This window comes from Aspergillus tanneri (assembly GCF_003426965.1).
Source record: "Aspergillus tanneri strain NIH1004 chromosome Unknown AapTan_1_pilon_pilon_pilon, whole genome shotgun sequence".
Lineage (NCBI taxonomy): Eukaryota > Fungi > Ascomycota > Eurotiomycetes > Eurotiales > Aspergillaceae > Aspergillus > Aspergillus tanneri.
Window position 1 is genome coordinate 5,241,989 of NW_022984628.1, and position 24,045 is coordinate 5,266,033.

A 24,045-nucleotide genomic window follows, 5' to 3' on the forward strand; every position below is an offset into this window, starting at 1 on the left:
CTCTTCTTGATTATTCTCTTGGTTATTCTTGATGATTATTTTGTTGTGCGCTCCGCGGGGGTTTTACCCTGATCTAGTAACATGATTCTGGTCCACCAACGGCCATATTATTTGACATTACCCAAGTTAAAGATATCCCCTATATATGTGGCTACAGGTCACTTGTGCACTAGTTAAAGGTCAAGTGACATTTTTGGGTCGCCCGACCTATTCCGAATGCCTAACCGACCTGTAACCTGCCTATACTGCCACGCTCACCGCTCCCCCGCAACAAACATAGCAAATAGAACAAACAACAAACGACCCCGCACCGATCCTCACACCAATTCGGAAAACAAGAGAAGACAAAGTTTTAATCCAATTCTAGCAGACAGGAGTGAATGTGAAAGGATATCTAGTGCCAGAGAGCCGAGAAGTTGGTATTTATGACCGGCTTGAGCATGAGTTAGACTGAGTTCAATATGTGTCAGGAATACGATATTAGAAACTAGTATCCAAATTTTTTTTTGTTCATTTTTTTTCGTTTTGATTTCTCTATAATCTCCCCATTGAAAGAACGCTGAACAAGAAGGTAGATACTATAAATATGACAGTGATATTGCTCTTCATGCGGGGTGTAGCCACTCTCCTGTGAAGACAAGGCTAGGCCATGGGAGCTTTGGGGCTCTCTAGAAAATTGGTGTTGCTCCTAGGAACACCAACACTGCTCCCAAGGGCTAATTATGCAGTTCCGTGGGAGAAGCTGGCTATAGGAGTAGATGTGTGCCTTCTAGGTGACCAGTTATATGTCACCTATTCACGTGCAGCTCAACAAGAAGGTCCTTTCTTGTTCTTAAACATAGCCTAAATGTCGGAACCAACTCATTGCCAACGTCTGTCCAGATAACGGAAAACTCATGCACTTGTTTAAAAGAGTGATCAGAATAAGATCTGCCAATCCAGAGAATCTGAGCTGCTGTAGTAGACAGCATGTCCTGCATACTCTACTGCTCCGAACGTTGACCAGCAGTAAAAGGGATCGCGATTAGCACCCGCCATTAGTTAACCATGATTGGGTCAAGGTTACTCCTTTGTCCACTTTGGAGTGACATTGGCATTCTGCCCCTGAAAGCCTGTGATGGATGTTGAGCACATCGGTAGATTAGTGACCTAGCAGATCATGAGAAACACAGCTAACTAAGCAAGCAAGTACGTAGCTATCTACGAGGATCTTCGAAGAGGATGTCCTTTACTTTAGCCACTTTGGGTCCGGAAAGAAGTTCAGAAAGGTCACAATTATCTAAGAACAAGTAGGTTCACTCAGGACACTAACGATGGAAGATATTCCATGCAATAATACCGTGACTAACTGGCTGAGCTGCGGTCACATTCTTTAACTCTTTGTGCCGTACTTGCATTCTCAGCTTCTTATTAACTTTAGGGACAGTACCATCTCTTCATTTTGCCTCTTAGTGCCCTTCTCATTTATCTCATCACTCTCTGATTGCCGCTTGCAGTTTTGATCTCGCACTTCCGTTCTTCCATGATCTGATGGACCTGAATAAGGGTGAGGACCCGCTCTGTAGAGAGGATGCGCCTTTTCAGCTTATTCTTCTCAGATTTGGCTGCTATTACCTTGGTCAGCTCTATGCTGTCCTCCTGCAAGATGGTAAATTCAGCACTCTTTCGGACTACTGCCTTGCACCCTTTGTCTGACACCTTGCGAGATGAGCTGTTTTCACTTGCATAGTTCTCAATGTGTTCCTCTAACCTGTGGCACTATTCTAACAGTTTTGCGTATTATTGTGGAGTCTGCAGTTGCATTGCATGTTGACCCTCAGAAGTTGTAGGTGGCACTTCTAAAAAATAGGTAAAATTCTATTTAAGTTGCTCTTGGATATACAGCCGGCTGCATTTGTTGTAGCTCAACCGTGACCTCTTCCAATACTTGAATCCCTTGTGAGATACTCCTGTTGTCTTCCAGATCCAGGGTGCGGGTAACATGGCTATAATGTTGGTTGCCGGAGCCGTCTTGAATCGTCCATGGCTCTCGGAGCTCAGTGGATTCTGTCGGTCTGGTGTTCCGAGAGTTATCGCTATTGGACCTTAAACCGGAGAATCGTAACACCCGGGCAAGTTTTTCACTTAAAATAGACGCGAGAATGACTCGCATTGTTGGGAGACAGCTGCAGACAATGCCAATAGAAACCTCGACAATAGACCATATGACTCCGCGGGCGTAGTCGTACGTGACGTCCCAATTCCCAAGGACGAGCATGGAAGAGATCAGCCGGATAAGGGAGACGGCGCAGTCACTAAGGAGAAATAAGTACATTCGACCAAACAGACAGCCTTTCTTTCTTTCTTTTTTCTTCTTCTTTCATTTCTTTTTCGTAGTAGGCGGGGGGAATAAAGTGGGAGCTCTTACAAGAGACCTAGGGCAAAGATCAAGATCAGAGCGACTTTCTGTGCTGTAGGCAGCTGCAGCTTCCATAATTTGGGAATTGGCATTAGCCAAACAGTCAGACTTGTAGTGATGTTGACGATTGCATATCCAATGGCAAATTGTTTGAAAGGGAGACATTTCCCCTGACCTGTCCAAAACGCACTAATCGGGCGGCAGTTGAAGATTCCCAAGAAGGTCATAATGATTGTCCATATACTAATTAGTGCACCCATTACGTATACTACCACAATCAACCGTGATGATATAAAGATGCGTTTATAAAGCAACAGAAGTGAGAGTTTGACCATAGGCGGAGCGAGGATATAGAAGATCTGGAAATAATACAACAGCTTGAGGAATGTAGAGACATCAGCTTCTGGGACAACAGCCCTGTGTGCCCCAAGTCCATGTGCCCTAACTAAATGACATAGGAAGGTCGTTAGCGATCGACGCCAGCAAGTTCGTTGCTCTGAGGAACGCTTACAGGCCACGAACAGAGCGTATAGCACCAAGTCGAGGCTCTAGATCACGGTCAGTCCCAGTCCCGAACTATGACTGACTTACACTTACCAGTGCAACAAGAATAGTCCAGTCATCCGCCGCGAGAGACAGCTTCCCGAGCCTTCTCGCCATAAACCTTCCGATGACAGCGAGTGTAGCCAGTCCAATGAAGATGCTATTCGCAACCCACAGAGACACCCCTTGATCCTTGTACATGGAAGCATTGTCGGTCGGCATTGAAGTGTTATCTTGAATTGGCCTACAGAAACCCCCAGCAGAGCCTACCAACCTGTTCAAACATTGTTATGAAGAAGGCATTGGTCTGAACGGGCAGAAAAAGGATACATGAGAATAGAATAGGCCGGTGCGTCGCTTAGTATTATCGACCCATGAAATTGCTCGTTTGATACATGGTTTGTTTAGAGTTTTGATCTTCGAGGGTAATGGTCCTGTGGCCATTCGATGACGAATGATGTGGACCGTCAGTATCATAAGGCGGCGAACAGGCGCGCATCTATGGTTCACCGGTTGACCTGAAAATTAGCTTGTGCCGTGAGGAGTCAAGACCAGCTTGTTGCAGTCCAGCCTCCCGCTGTTACTTTAGCGTTACGACTAGTAATGTCTAACCAAGTGCCCGAAGCCACTATGCTATGTAGCTTGGGCTCTACTGCTATTCGTCATACTTGTAAGGATGATTAATCGGCCACAATTTTGAGTGAAAAGCAAGAACTATGACTAAGACTCTACCCCGGTTGAAGGCGAAACTCTCGTTTATGTAATCCATTATGTTTGGAGGCTTGCACCATGCTCGGGCCCCACAGTTAACGGTTCAGGACGCCTACTAGCGGTAGGACTGATTTGGATTGCGGACAAGTGAGGACGAGTGAAGACTGCTTCTCTAAATTGTCAGATAACTCTATACCATAAAAAGTAGCGCTGTTATAATTTGGATGTAGTACTAGTATAGCGGCCTATTCTGACACAAATATAGGTTAGCATGTGGAGCTTTTGCTGTGCACCAAGCTCATTGACTACTGCTTAACACAAAACCATTAGACATCGACTATTTTGAAAACGATTCATACATCGTGCGGCGCAGTTGTATGCGTGGGAATAGTGGGCAGGAAAGGGGTTCGGTGGAAATAGCAATCAGGAGATAAGCAGATAGATCAGGACACAGAATGGCAGATATAAAAGGAGACATGTTTCTCAAGCCTCACTTGATCTTAGTTACCGAATACAACTCAAGCTCTTTGCTTCTAGAAATCTGTACCCATTGTCTGCCAATCTTATTCTTACTCTGTCGCATATTATGGCAACTGTCCCGAGGTCCATCCGCCATCTACACATATTTAGGTAGCCACGCCTCCTGACAGCCATCCCCTAGGTATTTCTAGGGGGTTCTTGTCTTTTCCGACTAGGAATAAGGTCCCATAACGTTCCTGTGGCCCTGAGTATCCTCTCGACAAGTCTGTCCGGAACAAGACGTATTAAAAAGCCAAGAGGGATACACAAAGCCCCTAAAACCACGGAATATGCCCATTGTGCGCCACTCAGAGTTACGATTGAAAATGCCCGGCCACCGACAAACATGATGAGGATTTGTATGCCGATCATGAGGACATTGATGGCGATAAAGAGCCAGTTGTGAAGCACCCCCTCGAAGATATTTATGGACTTTTCCAATTGTCGGTTACTGTTCGATCATGAGGATATGACCTTCCAGGAATAAACACAATAAAACCGGAATACGTACTTGTAGATATTAAAAATTTGGAGCCACACGTAGGTGTTGAAGACCGCTGTCTGTAGTTGCTGCTTTTCATGTTCAGTATGGTAGGAGAAGATAGCCGAGCCGGCGAAATGCAAGACAAGAGTAACTGCCAATTGATAAATCGATTGACCGACTATCATCTTCCATAGGGGCGCAGGAATCAGACGAGCGTTTTTCGGCTCTGGCTTGCGGTTCAAAATACGCTCTGTCGGGGGATCCGTTGCGAGAGCCAAAGCCGCCAGTGTGTCTTGAAAGAGGTTCACCCACATAAGCTGAACTGCAGTGAGGACCGATCGTTCCTCGGAGCTAGCGATGGCAGAAACAAATGCAAGGCCTACAGAGGTAATGGTAATTGTAATTTGGAACTGGGGAGAAAACCTGTTAATTTTGAGGTCGAAACTCCAAGAAGTAGCTTCGTTTCTTACCTGTAGAAACCTTTTAACAGCATCGCCCACTGCCCTCCCCCACATAACTGCTTTCACAATTGATGAAAAGTTATCGTCCATTAGGACAATGGATGATGCCTCTCGCGCAATTTCTGTGCCGGAGATTCCCATGGAAAAGCCAACGTCCGCTGTTGCCAGGGCTGGAGCATCATTGGTTCCATCGCCAGTGACAGCAACTACCCTTCCTGCCTCCTGCAGCCGCGCAACCAATGTCCTTTTATCGTCGGGCAGAGATCTTGCGAGGACTTTGAGGTGCGGGATGAGGTCGGTTTGCTGGGACTGGCTGAGTTGTCGGAATTCGTGGCCTTCCATCACTACATCATCTGGATCAACGAGTATCCCGCATTCTGTGGCAATTGCTCTTGCGGTCAAAGCATTGTCTCCTGTAACCATGCGAACAGCTACTCCAGCTTTGAGGCAAGCCCTTACCGCATCCTCAGCGCCATTGCGGAGTGGATCCCGGATACCAAAGACAGCCAGGAAAGTTAGATCTGCAAAGAAATCCTCAAATTTGATATCCTCAGTAAGGGGCCAGTTATGCAAGTCGCGGAAGCAGAGGCCGATTGTTCGTAATGATTTCGTGGCGTACCGTGCGATTGCTTGCTGGAGAGACTGAGTAATAGTCTCTGTTATGGGAATGGTGGCTAGTCCCCCGGCTGGACTCTCAACAACTCTTGTACACTTTCTTAAGAGTACCTCCGGTGCCCCTTTTACATACACCCGATATCGCCCATCCTCTTGCTGAACCACAGTGAGCATACATTGGCGAGAGGCGTCAAATGGAAACAATTCTACAATCTTCACATTGGCGCGTTCGACATCTACAGGTCCCATCCCAAGGTGGCTCCGACAAAATTGCAAAAGGGCTGCTTCGGTGTTCGAACCAAGGAACGATGAAGCTTCACCGGAGGAATCGCTTTCGACCGCTGTTGTGTTTGTTACAATTGACTCCTTTAGAATAATTCTGGTATCGTCGGGGAGACTCTGGATATACTCTGTAGCCAACGTCTTGTCATCTCCATTGGTTGTAGCCCCATATGGAGCTGCTAGCTGTCTCTCGAATTCAGAATTATCCCCGAAACAACCCGAGACAACGATCATTTTGTTTTGGGTTAAAGTTCCAGTCTTGTCGGAACAAATGTCTGTGGCATTGCCCATCGTCTCGCATGCTCGTAACAGACGAACTAGGTTGTTGTCTTTCAGCATCCTCGTCGTTGCAAAAGCCAGAGCAAGTGTGACTGTGAGAGGGAGGCCCTCTGGAACCGCAATGACCAGGACTGTTAGGGCCGTGATAAAGATGTTCAGAAACGATTGGCCCTTTTCTGCTGGAGTTTGACTGCTACTGCGGAGCCCGACTAGGAATCTGATGAATAAAATCACAAACAGCAGGAGCGAAATGATGACACCAAATCGCGCAATGTACTTGGCAAGGGTGTTCAATCTCAACTGCAACGGGGTGAAGTCGGGTTCTTCATCCAGGGAGAGGATTATTTTTCCATGAGTCGAGCGTAGGCCAGTCGCCAGAACAAGGAAGCTTCCCACGCCTTCCGTAACTTTCGTGCCAGAGATAAGGAATGGATCCATATGCTGACAATCTCGCCCGTCTTGAAAAGCGCTAAACACCTCATTCCCTGGATGCTTGGCCTGCGGCTCCGTCTCTCCCGTAGCGGATGACTCGTCGCATTGTACACGATGGCCCTGGATGAGGATTCCATCCGCTGGAATCACATCGCCAGGATCGATAAGGACGACATCACCGACCATCAAGTCGTAGATGGGGACCTCCTGAGATCGTGCAGAGCGGATCACCTTCACATCGCGGTCTTGTTTCTTTCGGTTCAACTTCTGGAACTTGCGCTGTTTCTGGTAGTCATTGGTAGTGCTGACCAGCACGATAATCACAACCGCCACGAGGATTGCCACGCCCTCCACCCATTCGACGGGCGGGTTTCCGGGGCCGTGCCGAGTTGCAAAAGTCTGATACAATCCCAACGCCAGAGATATAATGGCAGCGCCCGTAAGGAGGAATAGGACATGGTCGTTATATGCCATCCATAACAATTGCAGAATGGTCGGCGGTTTTCTCAGTGGCAAGTGGTTATCCCCAAAGACTTGCTTTCTCATCGCAAACGCATCGTTTTGTCGATCTGTCTGCAGCGCGATACCCCATTCTCTGGCATCTAGACTCTTGGGAACTGTCTCGTCCATGCTCAATCCGCCTCTCGCATCGGTATGCAGCCCTTTTGCGAGCCCAATAATTCCCTGGCAGTTAAAAAAGTCCGTGAGACTCCTCGAACTGATTAGATTGCTTAACCGGTCGGGAGAAAATGCGAATTCACGAGTCGTGAGTACATCTTGAGACACCAGTTCTTCGGGTTCCTTCGGCTCGACATTCTTATGGCAATGTTAGCCTGGAACACTCGCATTGCATCGTCCGGCCTACCATTTTGATCCCCGGACTGAGGTAGCGCGGGGCAGCGTCTGATATGAAGCTGCCATTTTTCTCCATGAGAACAATCCCCTCCTTATAGGAGAAAGAATGAATCTACTATGTAGGCCATCGAAGGGGGCGGGGGACTCGTAGTGGCAGTGAAGTGTCAATAGTCAGGAGTGCAGCGTGGCTGCGCAAAATTACTGGATAACCCTATGCATTACAGCAATAATACCATAAATACAATGTCTCTAAAGCTACTCCGTAAACGTAGACGGGTCCTGGCGCCAATCTAATCCCATACGAATTACTATAACTGCAAAAGGAGGTAAGATTGACTGACAGGCAGTAACCGCTTAGATATTATAGTTAGAGGAAGAAAAACTGAAACCTACGTCTGTCCAGAGAATAATTCATGGAGTCATTGTAGATTTACAGCCTCTAGGAGATTTATCAAACAAGTTAGGACGGAATATTAATTCGGTTCCGAAATATTGGATCAGCGATAGTAGGATCGCACTTGGGGAAATAGGAATTCAAATACGTAACCCCTATTTGTATATATCTATTTAAGGAAGAACATTATTAATTAGTACCTTGCGCTTAACATTTGAGACGATTGGATAGAAAGACAGACTGCTCCGTGCCAAGGGGAAAAATGAATAATAAAAATAACGTAGGATCGTCCCATGTTCGGGTACGTGACCGTACCGTACTGTCTGGTCTGTGTAATATTACCCTTCTCGATGTACGCCGATATTGATATGACTTCGACATGTCCCCCACCGTGCCAGGTTATTATTCCGACCATATATCATATCCTGATCAATAATGCCGCCCTCCAACCGAGAAGACCGTTTCCCGGAGGAGACAGAACCTCTCCTCGATCGAGAGAGCAGCAGTCAGCCCATTCCTCGCCGTTGCGAGAGCTTCGGCTTGTCCTATCGAGGAACCATGACAGCCCTGCGTTTTGGTTGCTCGTACTTGCCCTGGATATTCCTCCCCCTAGGTAGCATAGCAAGGCTACTGCATTGGAATGATCTGTGGATCTTCCTCTTCAACCTTTTAGCCATCCCTTCGCTTTCCGCAGTAATCTCCTCATCCTCGGATGAGCTGGCTGATTACCTTGGAGAATTGGCGGGGGGATTGATCAATGCGACCTTTGGCAATGCCGTGGAATTGACTGTAAGCCATCCAAGAAGCATGACTGAGGAATATATTACTGACAAGGTAGGCCGGTGTACTGGCTCTAGTCTATGGCGATATACTATTCGCGCAATCTGTTATGATCGGAAGTATTCTGTCCGATGTCCTCCTGGTTAGGAGATTTTCTACGATTTCACACCACAATCCGATTAACTATCATATTAGGTGTTCGGCTGCTGCCTCGTGTCTGCGTCTTATAATAAAGATGTTCTGTACTTCAACACTGCCGTGGCCCAGTCCCTATCCTCGTTGATGACCATCACCGCTGTCACAATCATACTTCCCACAGCCTTATACTCGACATTCCCCTCCGCGAACCTCGAAGACACAATAATCTCCTTCTCCCGCAGCACATCTATAGTCCTGCTTGCCCTCTACGTTGGATACCTCTACTTCCATCTAGGAACCCACAAACACCTCTTCGAGTCCCAGAAGCCTGACGACTCCAACGAAAGTCCCCGTCATGGAACACCGCACTCCACCTACATCACCTCTACCCTGAAACTCGTCGCCGCCGCTATTGTAACCGTTATCTGTACTCGTTTTCTTTTTGAAAGCATCCACGGTACAACCAAGGTCACCGGGCTAACCAAAACCTTCATTGCTGTGATCCTTATCCCGATTGCAAGCAACAGCCCCGAAGGAACGGCTGTGATCGCCGCGGCCCAGGTTGGCGACGTCGACAGCGCAATCGGAGTCATCGTCAATAGCACTCTGCAAATTGGTCTCTTTGTGATTCCCTTCCTGGTGATTCTGGGATGGATGATCTATCAGCCTATGACGCTGTATTTTGAGACTTCTCACACGGTAATCCTGTTTCTTTCTATTATTGTTGTGAATCATCTGCTTCAGGATGGGAGGTATACCTATATCCACGGGGTGATGTTGGTAGCTTTGTGAGTGAATCCTCTCTCTTAATTAAGGAAAAGTTATGGACTGATGCCTTGTTTGTTTAAAGGTATTTTATTCTCGTCAGCACTTTTTATGCATACTGAGGCGTGCAATATTATGTCTATATCAAGGGGGGTTTACTAAACGAAACGGCTTCGGTTGGTCTGTTTTAGAAACGGACATTGAAGAGTCGCCCACTGCATGCAGCCCTCACTGGTGCAAGGGCAAAAATAAGTTTGATTTAACTATAACCATTATACTGTATATAAAGTTTCAAATCGGGATACTAATAACTATTATTCCAGCAAGGCTACTTAGTTTGTTCTACCAGTAGAAATACAAGGCAAGAGGACATCTTTGCGTCTGAGATTGAGACAGCAATGTAACATTTGCAATCCAAGGGTCATCCACTAATGTACCATCCGATAGTAGTATAGATAAGATCAATGAAATGGAACTTTTTCCGGCGCCGCTGGACGCATATAAAAGGAAAGCGTAGCAATCAAATACCTAAAAGAAATTCAAATTAGCTCGATACTTTAGAGGCAAAAACTGTCCACTCACGTTCCCATTAGCATAAGTCCCTCAAAATAATTCGTTTCCCCATTGTGCATCATGCCACTCGTCACCATAATACTGATAAAAAACACAGTCGCCTCAAATGGATCAAAATTCAGACTCATGGGTAAATCGAAGGTCCATCCTAGGAAAACCAAGAACGGCGCAATGAGCAATGTCAACCGCAAAATACTGCTGATAACTGCCCTGATACCCAGCTCTACTTTATTCGTCCGACACATCGCTATGATGGTAAGATATTTTGTGGAGTTACCCATCACGGGTATAAGAACCAGATTAGTGAATGCCTTGCTGAATCCTGAAGCTTGGCAAAATCCATTCACGCTGCCGACAACATAGTAGCCGCAGATGAGAACGCATGAGCTGGCAACTAGAAGAATAATAGATGGACGAAAGCGCTCAAAAATAGGATATCGCTCTGGTGGAGTGGCGTCCTGATTGGGAACGGTCCGGGGGGGTTCTGGATAAAGCACCGTGTCGAAAAGAGAGGTATGGGTGCGAAGTCGAAAAAGGAGAAATACAAAGAGAAGCGTAAATAGGACAACTGCCGCCGTGTGGGAGATGAGTACAATGTCGCTTTCGTCATTGGCTTCGGAGTTGAAGGAGGAGAACATGGCAATGATAGTGGGGATAATCAACGAAATAGACACTACCATCAGGAGCGAGGAAAGGATGCTCGTTAGCGTTAGGTCAAACCTGAGTTTCTTCTTGTCGTATCCCGCGACGAAAAGACAACCACCTAGAACCTTCGCATAACATTAGTTAAGGGCCAGGGCTACACACGACCGGGGACTTTACCAGTAACAAGTAGCAGAGAGTGCTGCCGAGCAGAACCGACTGGGACATTCGAACTTGCTGTTGCTTCACTGCAATCAGTCCAACCTCAAGATATGTCAGTGTATTGAGATTATTCTGTGATATGAAATCGGTGACCTCATACAATTAGTTCGATTGTATTCCCTAGACTTGCTTTGAGCAGCTCGTCAACCACCTGCCCTAAACTGGCGTACTGCTGACTGAGAGCGAGGTTTGTCCATGAAATCAGAGGGATAATGGCCACGAGGTTTGACAAAAATACCACCTCATCGGCCCATTGAAGACTGCCTGTGACTATGCCGATTGGCACAAAGATCAAGAGCACTTGCAGATAGCTGTAACATATCTTTTTGGTTACAGCGTGGTAGGGATGCCACGAATTTTGCCTAAGAGGCCGTGGGGGGGAGTTTAAAAAAGAGACAGGTCCGTTTTCTGGACAATGGGTTTCAGGTGCTTCTGACATGCTCCTGGATTCTCTATCCATCCGGATAGATGGAGATGCAAAGGTGCAAGAAGCACGGCTCAGACAGTCACCAAAGCCATCGTTCAAGGTAGGATTGTTTCTTGCTGGTGGGACAGGCGGGGTGTCGTATGGTACCATCCGTGTAATATTACATCATATACGGTATTGGCCCCGTTCGTCCTTGCACTTCAGCCTATTCCAGCCCTACTGAACCCCTGACTAGCCTCAAAGACTACAATTGGATCTCGATCAGCCCTACAGCAAGGCTGTGGACCCCAGTGGAGACCCTAACTCTCCTTGAATTGCGTCTGTATTTAGGCAGCCATATAATTTGCAGCGTCCAATCAGTGCGAGAATAAAAAACCAATTTGTTTGGCAGGTGCTCATTGCATCGAACTGACAGCTTTGGTGGCGAGCGTGTGATAGAGTGAGCAAGAGTGATTGAGAGAACACCGGAAGACCAACTACAAGCCCCCTCTCCCGTTTAAAGACTATTGGAAGCTGGGGACGATGGAAATGACTTCCCATGGTGAGAATCAACCTCGTCTCCGCCATTCAATGCGTTCAACAAGATCACCATCTCAGCTGGCCGAAAGTGCACCGTTTCCGGATGAAGTAGACGATGCTCGGCCTTCAGTTTCCCCAGCTGCGAAGCAGAATCTCCAAGCTGTCGACCTTAATTCAGCTTGGGCTGCAGTCAGGACAACCCTGTTCAGTAGCTATACCAATTTACTGCTGCCCACTGTCTTCTTGGGGATTTTAGCCGGAGCTCAAAAATGGAATGATTCCGCGGTCTTCATCCTGAATTTCTTGGCCATCCTCCCCCTCGCATCATTGCTGTCATTCTCAACGGAAGAGCTGGCAAAAAGTGTGGGGGAGACGGTGGGCGGATTAATCAATGCCACTTTTGGGAATGCATTGGAAATGATCGTGAGAAACTCAATGCGAATTACTCAACAGCCTGAGAAAGAGCTGACAATCTCCAGGTGGGCGCGACGGCGGTCAACAAGGGAGAACTGCATATCGTGCAGTCCAGCATGATCGGAAGCGTGCTGTCTGGAAATATCCTGGTACCCGAATTCCTACTAAAATTACGCTGTGGTGACTACTAATCTGCATACAGATCCTCGGATCTTGCTTTTTATTCGGTGGATACAACACTGAAACTGTGACCTTCAGCGTGGACGTAAGCCAGATCATGTCTTCATTGATGATCGTGACTTCCTCGTCTCTGATTATCCCATCCGCTTTGTACTCCACCACGGTGTCCCGATCGGACGAAGTGGAAACGGGCGTCTTGGATCTCTCCCGAGGAGCAGCCACCATTCTCCTCGTGTTCTATCTCGTTTTCCTCTACTTCCAACTCAAGAGCCATGCAGATCTATTCGTTACTGGCGACGATGGGGACGATGAGGTTAGTGAGGTGCAGTTGGGCCCGTGGTCGGCCACTTTGGTTCTCATTCTTGCAACCCTGGGGGTGACTGTCTGTTCCGACAGCCTGGTCGACAGCGTGGACGGGATCGTAGAAGCATGGGGTATAAGCCGTGCTTTTATAGGTCTTATCATCGTCCCGATCGTTGGCAATGCAGGTGAATTCAGCACGACCGTGAATGCCGCCATGAAAGGCAAGATGGGTTTAGCAATTGGAGTGATTGTGGGTAGTACTTTACAGATTGCGCTATTTGTGACTCCATTCATGGTCATCTGGGGGTGGATTATTGGACGACCTATGTCGCTCCATTTCAACACCTTCGAGATTGCAGTCTTCTCCCTGGCCGTGGTGATGACGAACTGTCTGATGCGGAAGGGACAATCAAATTACTATGAGGGTTTCTTATTGATGGGAATGTATGTGTCCGGTCTCCTTTACTCAGGTACTGAATGCTAACTATGCGAACCGAAATTAGGTATTTGATTCTAGCTATTGCGTTCTATGTGCACCCAGACCAAAGCGTCATTTCCTAGGGAAATGAGTAGAGGTGTTATGGAAGGACATGAGGTTTACATAATTATTTCACGTAAGTTATCTTTAAGATAAGTAATATAGTGGTAAAATTTTGACTAGGAATAGAGAAATGTATTTCTCGGCCGCGTGGCTGTATTCGATCGAACAGGGCTGCCTACACCTAGTGGTTGGAGGAATGACACAGTAACGGTGACTTCCCCCCACCACTTCAGAATCTCTGGGTAGTGATTATAATTAGCGTTACTGAATGATTACGACTATCTTTCCGACCCCATCCACCGCCATTTGGCCTGTTTCAAAGTTAGTGGAATCCACTTGCGCCGTGTGACATGTATGTAATGTAGCATGGACATGCCTTACGGTGCTCATTAAGAGTAGGCCATTTCTTTGCTATTTTTAAGCTCAGCCCTATTTTGCTTGGCTGTATTAAGAATATTAATTCTTCGTTCACGAATCTTGGTATCGTGGTTGCCGTATACTCTTTTAGTTCAGTCTTCTCCATTGTAATTGACTTTCAACCTTACTGGAATTTCCCATGGAGAGAGAATAAGAGCAGACGAAAACCTTGAGCAGTTGGCCAAGAAAGACATTGAGGTTGTGCAATAAAGACGGGAAAGTCACACATTATCCAAACCTACTCTCCAAGAAACCCCCCCGCCGTCTTCGTCTCGATGGACACTCCTCAGCCCGAAGCCTCAACTTCTCTGGAAACAATGCATGTCAACGTCAACTCAGGAGAGGCCTCTTCAAGCTCTATATCTACTCTCCGTCTTGATTCCGTAACGCTTATTCGACATCGACATCGATACCGGCACCGTTGGATTCCATCGCAGCAATATAGGCTGAGAAACAGCCTCCTTGCAGCGGTCGGATACCTCGAGCTTGCCAACGCGGGAGACTTTCCGGCAAACGTCTGGAATGAAGTTCCTGTTCCCCTATATGCGGCCATACTAATGGGATTCGGCGGCACACTCGCTCTCATCATGTCATATTTTGCCTTCAAAGATGCTCGTCTGAGTTGGCGAAATCTCTGCCTTCTTCGCGAGGAGCGATACAATTTGATTGTTCAGCAAGGGGCAGCAGATCCTGAGAAATGTCACGAGAACGGCTGCGTGGACGTAAAGAGCATCCACAGCCAACTAGAGATTAATCTAAGAGAGATGGGAACGGAGATCGTCGATCGCGTTGGAATGGATATTCTACTGGGGTGGGGAGCCATCATGGTCGGAATCGGTACTCTCATGGCAATCGGTGGTGCTAATCGCAAGGTCTGGTTCGCTAGTAACCTCTTGTCCGGGTATATTGGCAACTCCCCTGCCGCGATATACGGGTTGGTCAATATGCTCTGGTCCACGTATATTTGGACCCGAGCTGACCGCCACGGGATCGCGGCAAAGAAGGAACTGGACATCGACACCGTCGAACGGTATCTCACACCGCGTCTTCGACACATTAAACTACATGCTTTTGTCAATGGTATTACAGGAATGGTTGCTGGTATGGCATCCCTCGTGACAGCGACTCGATGGTGGGGTTACGTTGTTCTGGTACCGTGTATTATCTCCTCGGTATGGTGCAATTATTTCTGGCGGAGAGCCATTGGCTACGAGCGGCCTTTCCTGCAGCATCAGATGAGACTATCGAAATCATCCTTACTCTGTGCTCTACAGGCTTGTTCTTCCACGCGGCAGGCCCTTGAGGAAGTAAAGTCGTCGACATCAGGTCGCTCAACAGCAGAAACAGCGTCAACCGCTCTTTGCAAACTAATCTCGGATCCTACATCCCTCGCTCAAGTCCTGGAATTTATTGTGGACAACGATCTTCTCGAAGACTTCTGTATAAGGATGCTGCAGAACGAACAACTAGCTACAGAGCTCTTCCAACTGGCCGATGCCGAGGCCGTGACCATCTCTGCTGAGCAGCTGCTAAAGGCCGATTCCCGGTATACGTCGCAGGTCCTGGAGATTGCGACACAATGCGTCGTGGACCTTGGCCAGCAACATTTTCTGTATCGAGAGCGGTTCTTGATAGAAACACTGGGTGTTATTTGTGTAGAGAAAAATTAATAGTTGTATAATATTTTATAATTAACTGGAAAGAGGGTCTGCATCTACCCCTGGACTATCTTGCCCAGATAATCAATACACAAGTATATCTACGAGAATATAATCTTGTCTTTATCGCACAAGTAACACTGGAAGGGTCCAGCGCCATGAAGCGTATAAACTAGAGGAATCTTTTTTTAGATTTCCTGTTCGACAGATCCAGTAGTCGAGGACCAAGGAGTACTAATATGTTTATCATAATTAAAAGAAGTAGATTAAGTGTAAGAAAACGCGGGTAAGGCTGATACGCCATACAAACTAGTAGTTCGCGTAAGCAACTAGTCGTAATGTAACTAATTTAGTGCGTAGGGCTGTATTGTCAATAGGGAGTGGACTGTCCAACAAATAATCGTGAGGGATCTTGTCATTGGGTTGCATCGTGCTAGAGAGGTCCAGTGGGTGGGTAGTCGACACATACGGAGTTGCTCGGTTAAACATCTGGTCTGATGAAGGAATCTGATGACAACACTTATTCCATATCAGTACTCCATACTATTATCCCGATCTCTCCTGGGGGATCAGGATTTTGCTGGGGCCGCCCGGTGACTGACTGGCTTCCTTCATTTAACTCCAGGCAGCACAATTTCTGCTACAGGGCAATACTGGGGTGGGGTGGATTGGGCGCTAGACCCTCAGGAATTGCTTAGTATGGTAGTCCCCATTGAATATTAATAATATCTGTACCAAACTGCATCCAATTTGAGTTCCTCGCAAGTCGATACTTAACTGTCTCCGTGTCAGTCGAGGGTGGTCGTAGTCCGATAGGTAGTTAGACAAACACGACGCGTCACGCCAAAAGCAAAAAGCAAATAAATACGACCGACGCCGCGTGATGTCATGTACCATCAGAATAATCACAAGGCTGGAGGGATTTCTCTTCGGGGTTTCCGTATAGGCCCGAGTCTCGCAAGTGGATCGGTAGGGGTACTGAAAACAGACGGCAACCCTGTGGATGTACCTAATTATCTGAAAGGCAAGCGTAATTCAAACACGCCCAGGACCTGATATAACCGACCAAGGTTCCGGTCTTAGTGTATTGTTTAGTACTGGAGTAAGTTACTCCGTACCCATGCTTATAGAAACCGTACAGGACCGTACCTCGTACTTTGTAGATAGTACCAAAGTTAATCTGCATTGTCTCTCGCTCCAATTTCCTATCTCTTCCACCTCTCATCCTCGATCGTTCATTTATGGGGACCAGTTCACCCGAATCCTTTCTAGACGCAGTGTATCGTCTCGCCGCAACCTACACCAGTCGAGGTTCAACCACAGAGGCGACTCAGCTTCGCGATGTGGCCGACACGGCCAAAGAAAAGGCCGCAGCAGGTGGGGCAGGGGGGGCTGCGGTCCTGGAGGATCTCGGTGCCTTGGTCAAGACATATCTGGAAAGCGCCCGGTGGAATATTGCGATAGACCTCGGAGTACTCGTGCTCAATGCGCGAAAAGCCCTTCTCGGAGAGAAAGATCCTTCGACTTTGACGGCAATGAGTAACCTGGCCTCCGCGTACTGGGGCCAAGGGCGCTGGAAAGAGGCTGCGAATATCGGTCATCGGGTGACGGATCTGAGGCGCCGTACTCTCGGTGATGAGCATCCGCAGACACTGACTTCTATGTCGAATCTTGCTTCAACGTACAGTCGACAGGGTCAATGGAGGGACGCGGAAATATTGCAGGTTAAGGTTCTTGAGGTACGAGTGAAAACACTCGGAAGGGACCACCCTTCGACGATGACGTCGATGGGTAATCTCGCAGTCACCTATGGGAACCTTGGTCGTTACGCCGATGAAGAAAAACTAGAACGGCATTTAATCGAGCTCGGTGAAGCGAAGCTCGGTGCGATGGATGGTTCCGTCCTCACATGGAAGTCAAATTTGGCAGAAACATACCGTGAGCAGGGTCGGCTGGAGAGTGCGAACAGACTGCATCTATTGGTTTTCAATGCTAGGAAAGACACCCTCGGAATACAGCACCCACTCACATTGACGTCGATGGCCAACTTGGCGTCGACTTATCGACAACAGGGCCGCTGGGAAGAAGCCGAGCATCTTGAGAATTGTGTGGTGAAAACAAGCGAGGCGGTTCTGGGGCGAGACCATCCGCAGACCCTCATGGCAGTCGGTAATCTAGCCTCGACCTATTGTAGGCAAGGGCGGTTACGTGATGCCGCCGGTCTCTGGACCAGGGTGGTAGCCCTGATGAAGACGGTTCTCGGGGACCATCATCCAGACACACTCACGGCGATGGCCGACCTGGCGGTGACATATCAGCGCCAGGGACAGCTGAGCGACGCCGAAACCTTAATGATCCAGACGCTGAACGGTATGAAGGCGACCCTCGGACAAGAACACCCGCATACACTTACTGCCATGGCCAACTTGGGAATGATATACCAGTCTCAGGGAAGATGGGAGGAGGCTGGAGACCTGGCTGAACAGGTGTATGCGGGCCGGAGGAAAATACTGGGGGAAGAGCATTCGGATACTGCTCTTGCTCTGGAAGATTTGATGAGGATCGCGCGAGTGGAAGCAGCAGACAGGACCATGCAGGCGTCAGAGCACCCCAGCAATTTGATTCTGATCCATCAATGAGATTGAGCATCCATACGGGGAGTCATTATCTTCTTCTTTCTCTCTCACTATCATTTGTCTCAGTCTTCAGCCTTCCGGATTTAGTGGAAGGGTGGTGGGCGACCCCAGAGGGTGAATGTACATAGAGTTTAACATAAGGATGTCTAAGGGAAGGTACTCAAGGAGAAAAGGCTTGAATGAGGTCGAAATAAAGTTGCGCCTGACTTGATCGACGTGGGGAACTAGATTTGGAGGCCTGGTTGTACATATCGAGTTCGCCAAGGGAACGTGGATTTCTGCAGAATCTGACGAGACAAATGGAATGATAAAGATACCCCAATCTGTATGCAGCTGTACCCAGTCACGAATTATCCACCAACCGAAATAGCAATTATTTAAATGAACCAGTGTGTGAATGATCAGTCCATCCGACCTGCACATACTAGCCTGACTTTTGCACAGCCCCCTTGCCAAGCCTTCAAGCTTTTATTTACAATTTATTTAGTCTTTGGAATGCTGGTGTGGACACTATTTAGCCGCCCGTCTCACCCTTTTTCCCCTCGTAGAAACCGGGTTGAATTCTGTTCTGGATAGCTATGACAATATTGTAATCCTGACTGAGCTTCTGCCTCCCCATGGCCTCCCCAAACGTAAGTTCGGATCCATCTCGCACTGGACCGCAACCAGCTCCCAAAATTACAGTGGACTTGGTCGATGTCCTTGTAGGTGTAAGTCCACCCGGCCAATATCTCATAGATTGAAGATTCTCCTGACAATTCTCTGGCTTTGTTCCCGCAGAACGAAGATGATGCCAGTCTCGGCGCCAGCGTGTCCGACATTTCGCCCCGAACTTGCTCGGCTCCTACGCTTGCCATTCTGTCATCAGACCTGGAGCCTCAGGGGACATCGCCCAACTCTCTGCACAATCTTCGTCCGCCATCACGCTCGTCGTGGGAATGTTCGGCGACTCAGTATTCATCTACAGATGGGCCCTCCAGGACCCTCTCTGGCGCAACGACCTTCAGTAATATGTCTAACCTAAATGCTAGTTTCTCGGTGTCGCAATGCGCCTCGGGTTCCCACGAAGCTATATTTTCGGTATCTGTGGAGACGCTCGAGAAATTACTAGAGCAAAGAACTATCGCCGACTTCGATGCATTAGGTGGATTACGTGGTCTAGCGAACTCATTACTGACGGATTGTCACTCTGGGATTGCGGCTGACACTGATTCGGTGACATCGGATGGATCTCTTCCAAATATAGCCAGTCATACAGAAAGGAGGCGCGTCTTCGGGGAGAATCATCTGTTGGAAACAAAATCGAAGACATTTCTTTACCTCTTGTGGCTCAACTTCAATGACACGGTCTTGTTGCTCCTATCTGCAGTGGCGGTCGTTTCGCTGGCCCTGGGCTTGTATCAAACCTTTGGGCAACCACACAAACCTGGGCAGCCGAAGGTTGAATGGGTTGATAGCGTTACGATACTCACAGCCGTTCTAATTGTGGTTGTGGTAGGGGCTCTTAATGACTATCAGAAGGAAAAGCAGTTTGCAAAGCTCAATAGAAAGGTCTGTTACAAACCATGGACCACGTCTACAAAGACTGACTCCCACGAGCAGAAGGCAGACCGCATGGTCAAGGCAATTCGATCAGGTAGGTCTATAGAAATATCCATCCATGAGGTTATGGCTGGGGATATCCTGCACGTTGAACCGGGAGACGTGCTACCCGCTGACGGAGTCCTTGTCTCTGGTCACAACGTTTGCTGTGATGAGTCGACTGTTACTGGAGAATCGAACCCAAAAAGAAAGACACCAGCACATTTAATAACGGACCTCTTGCGTCCAATCACACCTGATGATGACCCGGATCCGTTCATGATTTCAGGTACAAAGGTCCTGGAGGGACTTGGCACCTATCTTGCGACCGGCGTTGGTCTTCACAGTATCAATGGAAAGCTCATGATGTCCATAACCAATGAGGAGCCGCGTCCCACTCCCTTACAGGTGAAGCTAACTGCCGTTGCCAACCAGATTGCTACGGCAGGCGTATCTGTGGCAGTATTTCTCTTTCTGGCCCTCTTTATCAAATTCCTTTGGGGGGTAGGGTGGAGCCAAGGCTTGCCATCAGACGGCAATCTGTATGTGCATACCCTCCTACGCATAACCATTGTGTCTATCACCGTGGTTGTCATCGCCGTTCCCGAAGGCTTGCCGCTGGCCGTAACCCTGGCCCTTGCTTTTACGGTGACCCGGATGCTGAAAGATAAGAATCTGGTCCGGGTGCTCAGTGCCTGCGAGACAATGGGAGGTGCTACCAGTATATTCTGTGATAAGACCGGGACCCTCACCACAAACCGCATGACTGTCGTGGGTGGACTCCTTGGGACAAAGCATCAATTTGGAGCGAAGCTCTTATCTCGTGATACTCAACTTGTCTACCCTCACGGCCTGTCTGAACTCCACGCTATATCAACAAACAAGTTGATTTCTCTTCTGTCAGAAGAGGTCCGATATACTCTATCGCAGTCGATTGTCATAAACTCAACTGCGTTTGAGAGTGAAGAAAACGGCAGACCAACATTCGTCGGGTCAAGGACCGAAAGTGCCTTGTTGTCCTTTGCGCGAGAAAGACTCGGAATTGGACCTGTGGCAGTGGAACGGACAAACGCCCAAATCACCCAGGTTATTCCCTTCGACTCGAGCAGAAAGTACATGGTCTCCGTGGTGAACCTCGGAGGCGTCTTCCGAATGTATATGAAAGGTGCTCCCGAAGTTCTACTCGCGAAGTGTTCTCGTATAGTCAAGGACGCAACCTCAGATCTAGACCAAACCGCCCCTGTGAATGATTACTATGACTTGCTAAGCCAGGCCATGCATCATTACAGCGACCAAGCTTTGCGGATGATTGGCCTTGCGTATCAGGACTTCCCGGCTTATCCTCCTCCGGGGGTGGGAAGAATCGACGATGAGCCCGGACAGACTATCATAGACGACGCTCTACAAGATATGATATTTCTTGGAATTTTCTGTATTCAGGATCCACTGCGGCCAGGGGTAGAAGAAGCGGTCGCCAAGTGTCAATACGCAGGGGTGACGGTGCGAATGGTCACTGGAGATAATATCGGAACCGCCACGACCATTGCAAAGAAGTGCGGCATTCTGGAACCGCATAGTGTCGTCCTTGAAGGACCTGCATTTCGCATGCTCTCGAAAACCGAAATGTATCAGGTCATTCCACGACTTCGTGTCCTTGCCCGGTCGAGCCCCGAGGATAAGAGAGTTTTAGTCATGCGAGCAAAGGAATTGGGCGAAACAGTGGCAGTAACGGGGGACGGGACAAATGACGGGCCGGCTCTCAGGATGGCAGATATTGGGTTCTCGATGGGCATGTCGGGCTCTGAGATTGCGCGAGAAGCATCTTCTATTATTTTGATGGAAGATGAGTTCTCATCGATCGTCAAGGCTATTGAGTGGGGAAGGGCAGTCAACGACTCTGTTAAGAAGTTTCTGCAGGTTGGCATCCCTATCCCTCTATGACCCTCTTCTTTGCACTAATACTATCCCAGTTTCAATTGACCGTCAATATCACTGCTGTAACCCTTACCTGTGTCTCTGCCATAGCTAGTGAAAGGGAAGAGCCAATCCTTACACCCGTGCAACTGTTGTGGGTGAATCTGATTATGGATACGTTCGCTGCTCTCGCTTTAGCCACCGACCCTCCCGCACCAAGTGTGCTCGACAGGAAACCACAACCAAAGACCGCACCGTTGGTCACAATAGAGATGTGGAAGATGATAATCGGCCAGTCCGTCTACCAACTGGCGGTGGTTCTGGCGTTGAACTTCGCCGGTAGCAAGATCATTCAGGACATTGGCACCGAAGATAGCCTTAAAACACTTGTGTTCAACACATACGTTTGGATGCAGTTTTTTAATCAGTACAAGTAAGAAATTCCTGTCAAATATTTGCAGAATTATTTTCTAATCCATGATATTAACCAGCAACCGCCGTCTCGATAGCAACCTCAATGTTTTTGAGGGCATTTTGACGAACTGGTATTTCATCGGCATCAATGTGATTACTATTATAGGCCAAATATCAATAATTTCCTTTGGGGGCAATACCCTTTCCGCCGTCCGTCTTTCCCCTATACAGTGGGTGATCTCGCTTGTTCTTGGAGCGTTGAGTCTAATGGCTGGTGTCATCGTGCGCCTGATTCCCAATGAACTGCTACGAAGTATTTCGGCTAAGTTGGGAAGTATATGCCTAAGTGAGGAAGAGGACGATAGATTCTAGACTATTTCAGAAGTATGATAGACTGATCTACTCTAACTAATGACATAATATTTATATAGCACAATGTACCAGGTATCAAAATTAGCAGCAGCATAATTGGACAGAATTATCAACCATTTTTGGATTTAGCCTGATAATGCCGAAGTCATGAATTTTGAGTATAATTCGAAGATCTGTCAAAAGATGCTTAGCTTTTTGGTCGAGTCGCCCAGACTGAGCGAAAACCTCAACAAATCTGACATGCCTGCAATAAGAATATATTGGCTGCTCCCAGCTCGCTACAAAAAAAAAAAAAAATAGATATGAAGAGCACCATGCTAAAATGTTTCTACACCTGAACAAAGGCTGGAATTTAAAATACACTTCAAACAAAGAATAAGAAACCCAGGCAGGATTCTACATACTCTGACACTCTGCAATGCATATAATCATTCCTCATGTTATAAAAATAGTGAAAGAGTCAATACCCACACCCGTCAATTTACCCTCTGATGCTGAGGCATTGATGATACCTCCTTCATGAGAACGGGGGCCGCAGCTATCGAATGTAAGGTTTCATTTTCTATTTCGAGATATGAGTAGGATGAAAATAGATGGAACTTACGGAATGTCTCTCCAACTTCGCACCTCCAGTTCTTCCACGCGACGGCCGTCTCATTCGCGATGACCGTCTGCTGGCCGATGATACAGATCCACTGTCCATGGTAAGTGCCGCTACCAGGGATCTGCACAACAGGGGGTCTTGGAATAGTGAAATTGTTAGCATTCCATGATCACATAGAACAGTGACTGAGTTGTGAGTATAAGTAAAGTTGAACATGAAATAAAGAAACCTACGAGGGCCCTGCCTATACTGCTGACTGAATGAGCCATCGGGCCAAGTATTGAATTTGATGAGCTAGAGGCGGAGTGATGAATGTCAGTCAACTTTTCAAGAAACATACTACAAAAAAGCCCAGCAGTAGGAAGATAAAGAGTAGTACTTTCATACTTCCTCAATGATTTGATAGTACCCACTCGGAGCAATGAAGTTGAATGTCCGAGTCGCTCCAGGAACAAAATCCCGGCCACTAGTGCTGGGAGGAACTAAACTACTTCGGAACATTATATTCAGAAATTCAAGCAACAATAACAATAAGTTGATTTTATTGTGCACACGTAAAAAATCGAGAGACTGACATGATCCCATTATTCCCCGTACATCGCCGGCCGGGGCGCCAATCACGCCGAAGGAGGTTAGATTCTTGAACGTGGTTCCCGTCGGACATTTGCAGGGCCTGTCTATCATGCTGCAGGGAGATAGGCGGGGCGCAGCAGTAAACCAGCAGCAACGGCAGGGGATATCCATGCACACAGAGCAATGCACCAATGCGTAAATTTTGAGAATAACATTGCTCAGGCTTGAAACTGACACCTTTCACGGATTCTATTCTGTATGCTCACAGATACGTATGTTCGGTGTCCTTACATACTAGCAGTTCGGCTCCTTATACTGGGTTCAGAACCTACACGAAGGCGTTGATTACTTGCTCTTCAAGAGTTGACATTCATCTCCTGCCCGGAATTATTACTCTGA

The 24,045-nt window shown here is 47.6% G+C and overlaps 8 protein-coding genes across 8 annotated transcripts; 5 read left to right on the plus strand and 3 right to left on the minus strand.

Moving 5' to 3' along the window:
• Positions 1-1,464: 1,464 nt before the first annotated feature.
• ATNIH1004_003706 (uncharacterized protein) lies at positions 1,465-3,163 on the minus strand (the record flags this gene model as incomplete). Its single annotated transcript, XM_033568381.1, has 5 exons — positions 1,465-1,758; positions 1,883-2,294; positions 2,408-2,843; positions 2,910-2,946; positions 2,996-3,163. The coding sequence occupies 5 exons, from the start codon at positions 3,161-3,163 to the stop codon at positions 1,465-1,467; spliced, it is 1,347 nt and encodes a 448-aa protein (XP_033430376.1).
• A 1,146-nt stretch (positions 3,164-4,309) lies between these two features.
• Positions 4,310-7,655, minus strand: ATNIH1004_003707 (uncharacterized protein; the record flags this gene model as incomplete). The annotated part of the gene is made up of 4 exons (XM_033568382.1): positions 4,310-4,622; positions 4,683-5,065; positions 5,126-7,540; positions 7,590-7,655. 4 exons carry the CDS (start codon positions 7,653-7,655, stop codon positions 4,310-4,312), a joined length of 3,177 nt encoding a protein of 1,058 aa, XP_033430377.1.
• A 753-nt stretch (positions 7,656-8,408) lies between these two features.
• On the plus strand, positions 8,409-9,683 carry ATNIH1004_003708 (uncharacterized protein; the record flags this gene model as incomplete). The annotated part of the gene is made up of 3 exons (XM_033568383.1): positions 8,409-8,762; positions 8,812-8,895; positions 8,949-9,683. The coding sequence occupies 3 exons, from the start codon at positions 8,409-8,411 to the stop codon at positions 9,681-9,683; spliced, it is 1,173 nt and encodes a 390-aa protein (XP_033430378.1).
• A 434-nt stretch (positions 9,684-10,117) lies between these two features.
• Positions 10,118-11,532, minus strand: ATNIH1004_003709 (uncharacterized protein; the record flags this gene model as incomplete). The annotated part of the gene is made up of 4 exons (XM_033568384.1): positions 10,118-10,184; positions 10,239-10,999; positions 11,052-11,135; positions 11,194-11,532. 4 exons carry the CDS (start codon positions 11,530-11,532, stop codon positions 10,118-10,120), a joined length of 1,251 nt encoding a protein of 416 aa, XP_033430379.1.
• Positions 11,533-12,090: 558 nt separating this feature from the next.
• On the plus strand, positions 12,091-13,497 carry ATNIH1004_003710 (uncharacterized protein; the record flags this gene model as incomplete). The annotated part of the gene is made up of 4 exons (XM_033568385.1): positions 12,091-12,462; positions 12,519-12,602; positions 12,656-13,380; positions 13,440-13,497. 4 exons carry the CDS (start codon positions 12,091-12,093, stop codon positions 13,495-13,497), a joined length of 1,239 nt encoding a protein of 412 aa, XP_033430380.1.
• A 672-nt stretch (positions 13,498-14,169) lies between these two features.
• Positions 14,170-15,564, plus strand: ATNIH1004_003711 (uncharacterized protein; the record flags this gene model as incomplete). The annotated part of the gene is made up of 1 exon (XM_033568386.1): positions 14,170-15,564. One exon carries the CDS (start codon positions 14,170-14,172, stop codon positions 15,562-15,564), a length of 1,395 nt encoding a protein of 464 aa, XP_033430381.1.
• A 1,229-nt stretch (positions 15,565-16,793) lies between these two features.
• Positions 16,794-18,191, plus strand: ATNIH1004_003712 (uncharacterized protein; the record flags this gene model as incomplete). The annotated part of the gene is made up of 1 exon (XM_033568387.1): positions 16,794-18,191. The coding sequence occupies one exon, from the start codon at positions 16,794-16,796 to the stop codon at positions 18,189-18,191; it is 1,398 nt and encodes a 465-aa protein (XP_033430382.1).
• A 614-nt stretch (positions 18,192-18,805) lies between these two features.
• On the plus strand, positions 18,806-22,469 carry ATNIH1004_003713 (uncharacterized protein; the record flags this gene model as incomplete). Its single annotated transcript, XM_033568388.1, has 4 exons — positions 18,806-18,898; positions 18,969-21,686; positions 21,740-22,116; positions 22,175-22,469. 4 exons carry the CDS (start codon positions 18,806-18,808, stop codon positions 22,467-22,469), a joined length of 3,483 nt encoding a protein of 1,160 aa, XP_033430383.1.
• Between the last annotated feature and the right edge of the window lie 1,576 nt (positions 22,470-24,045).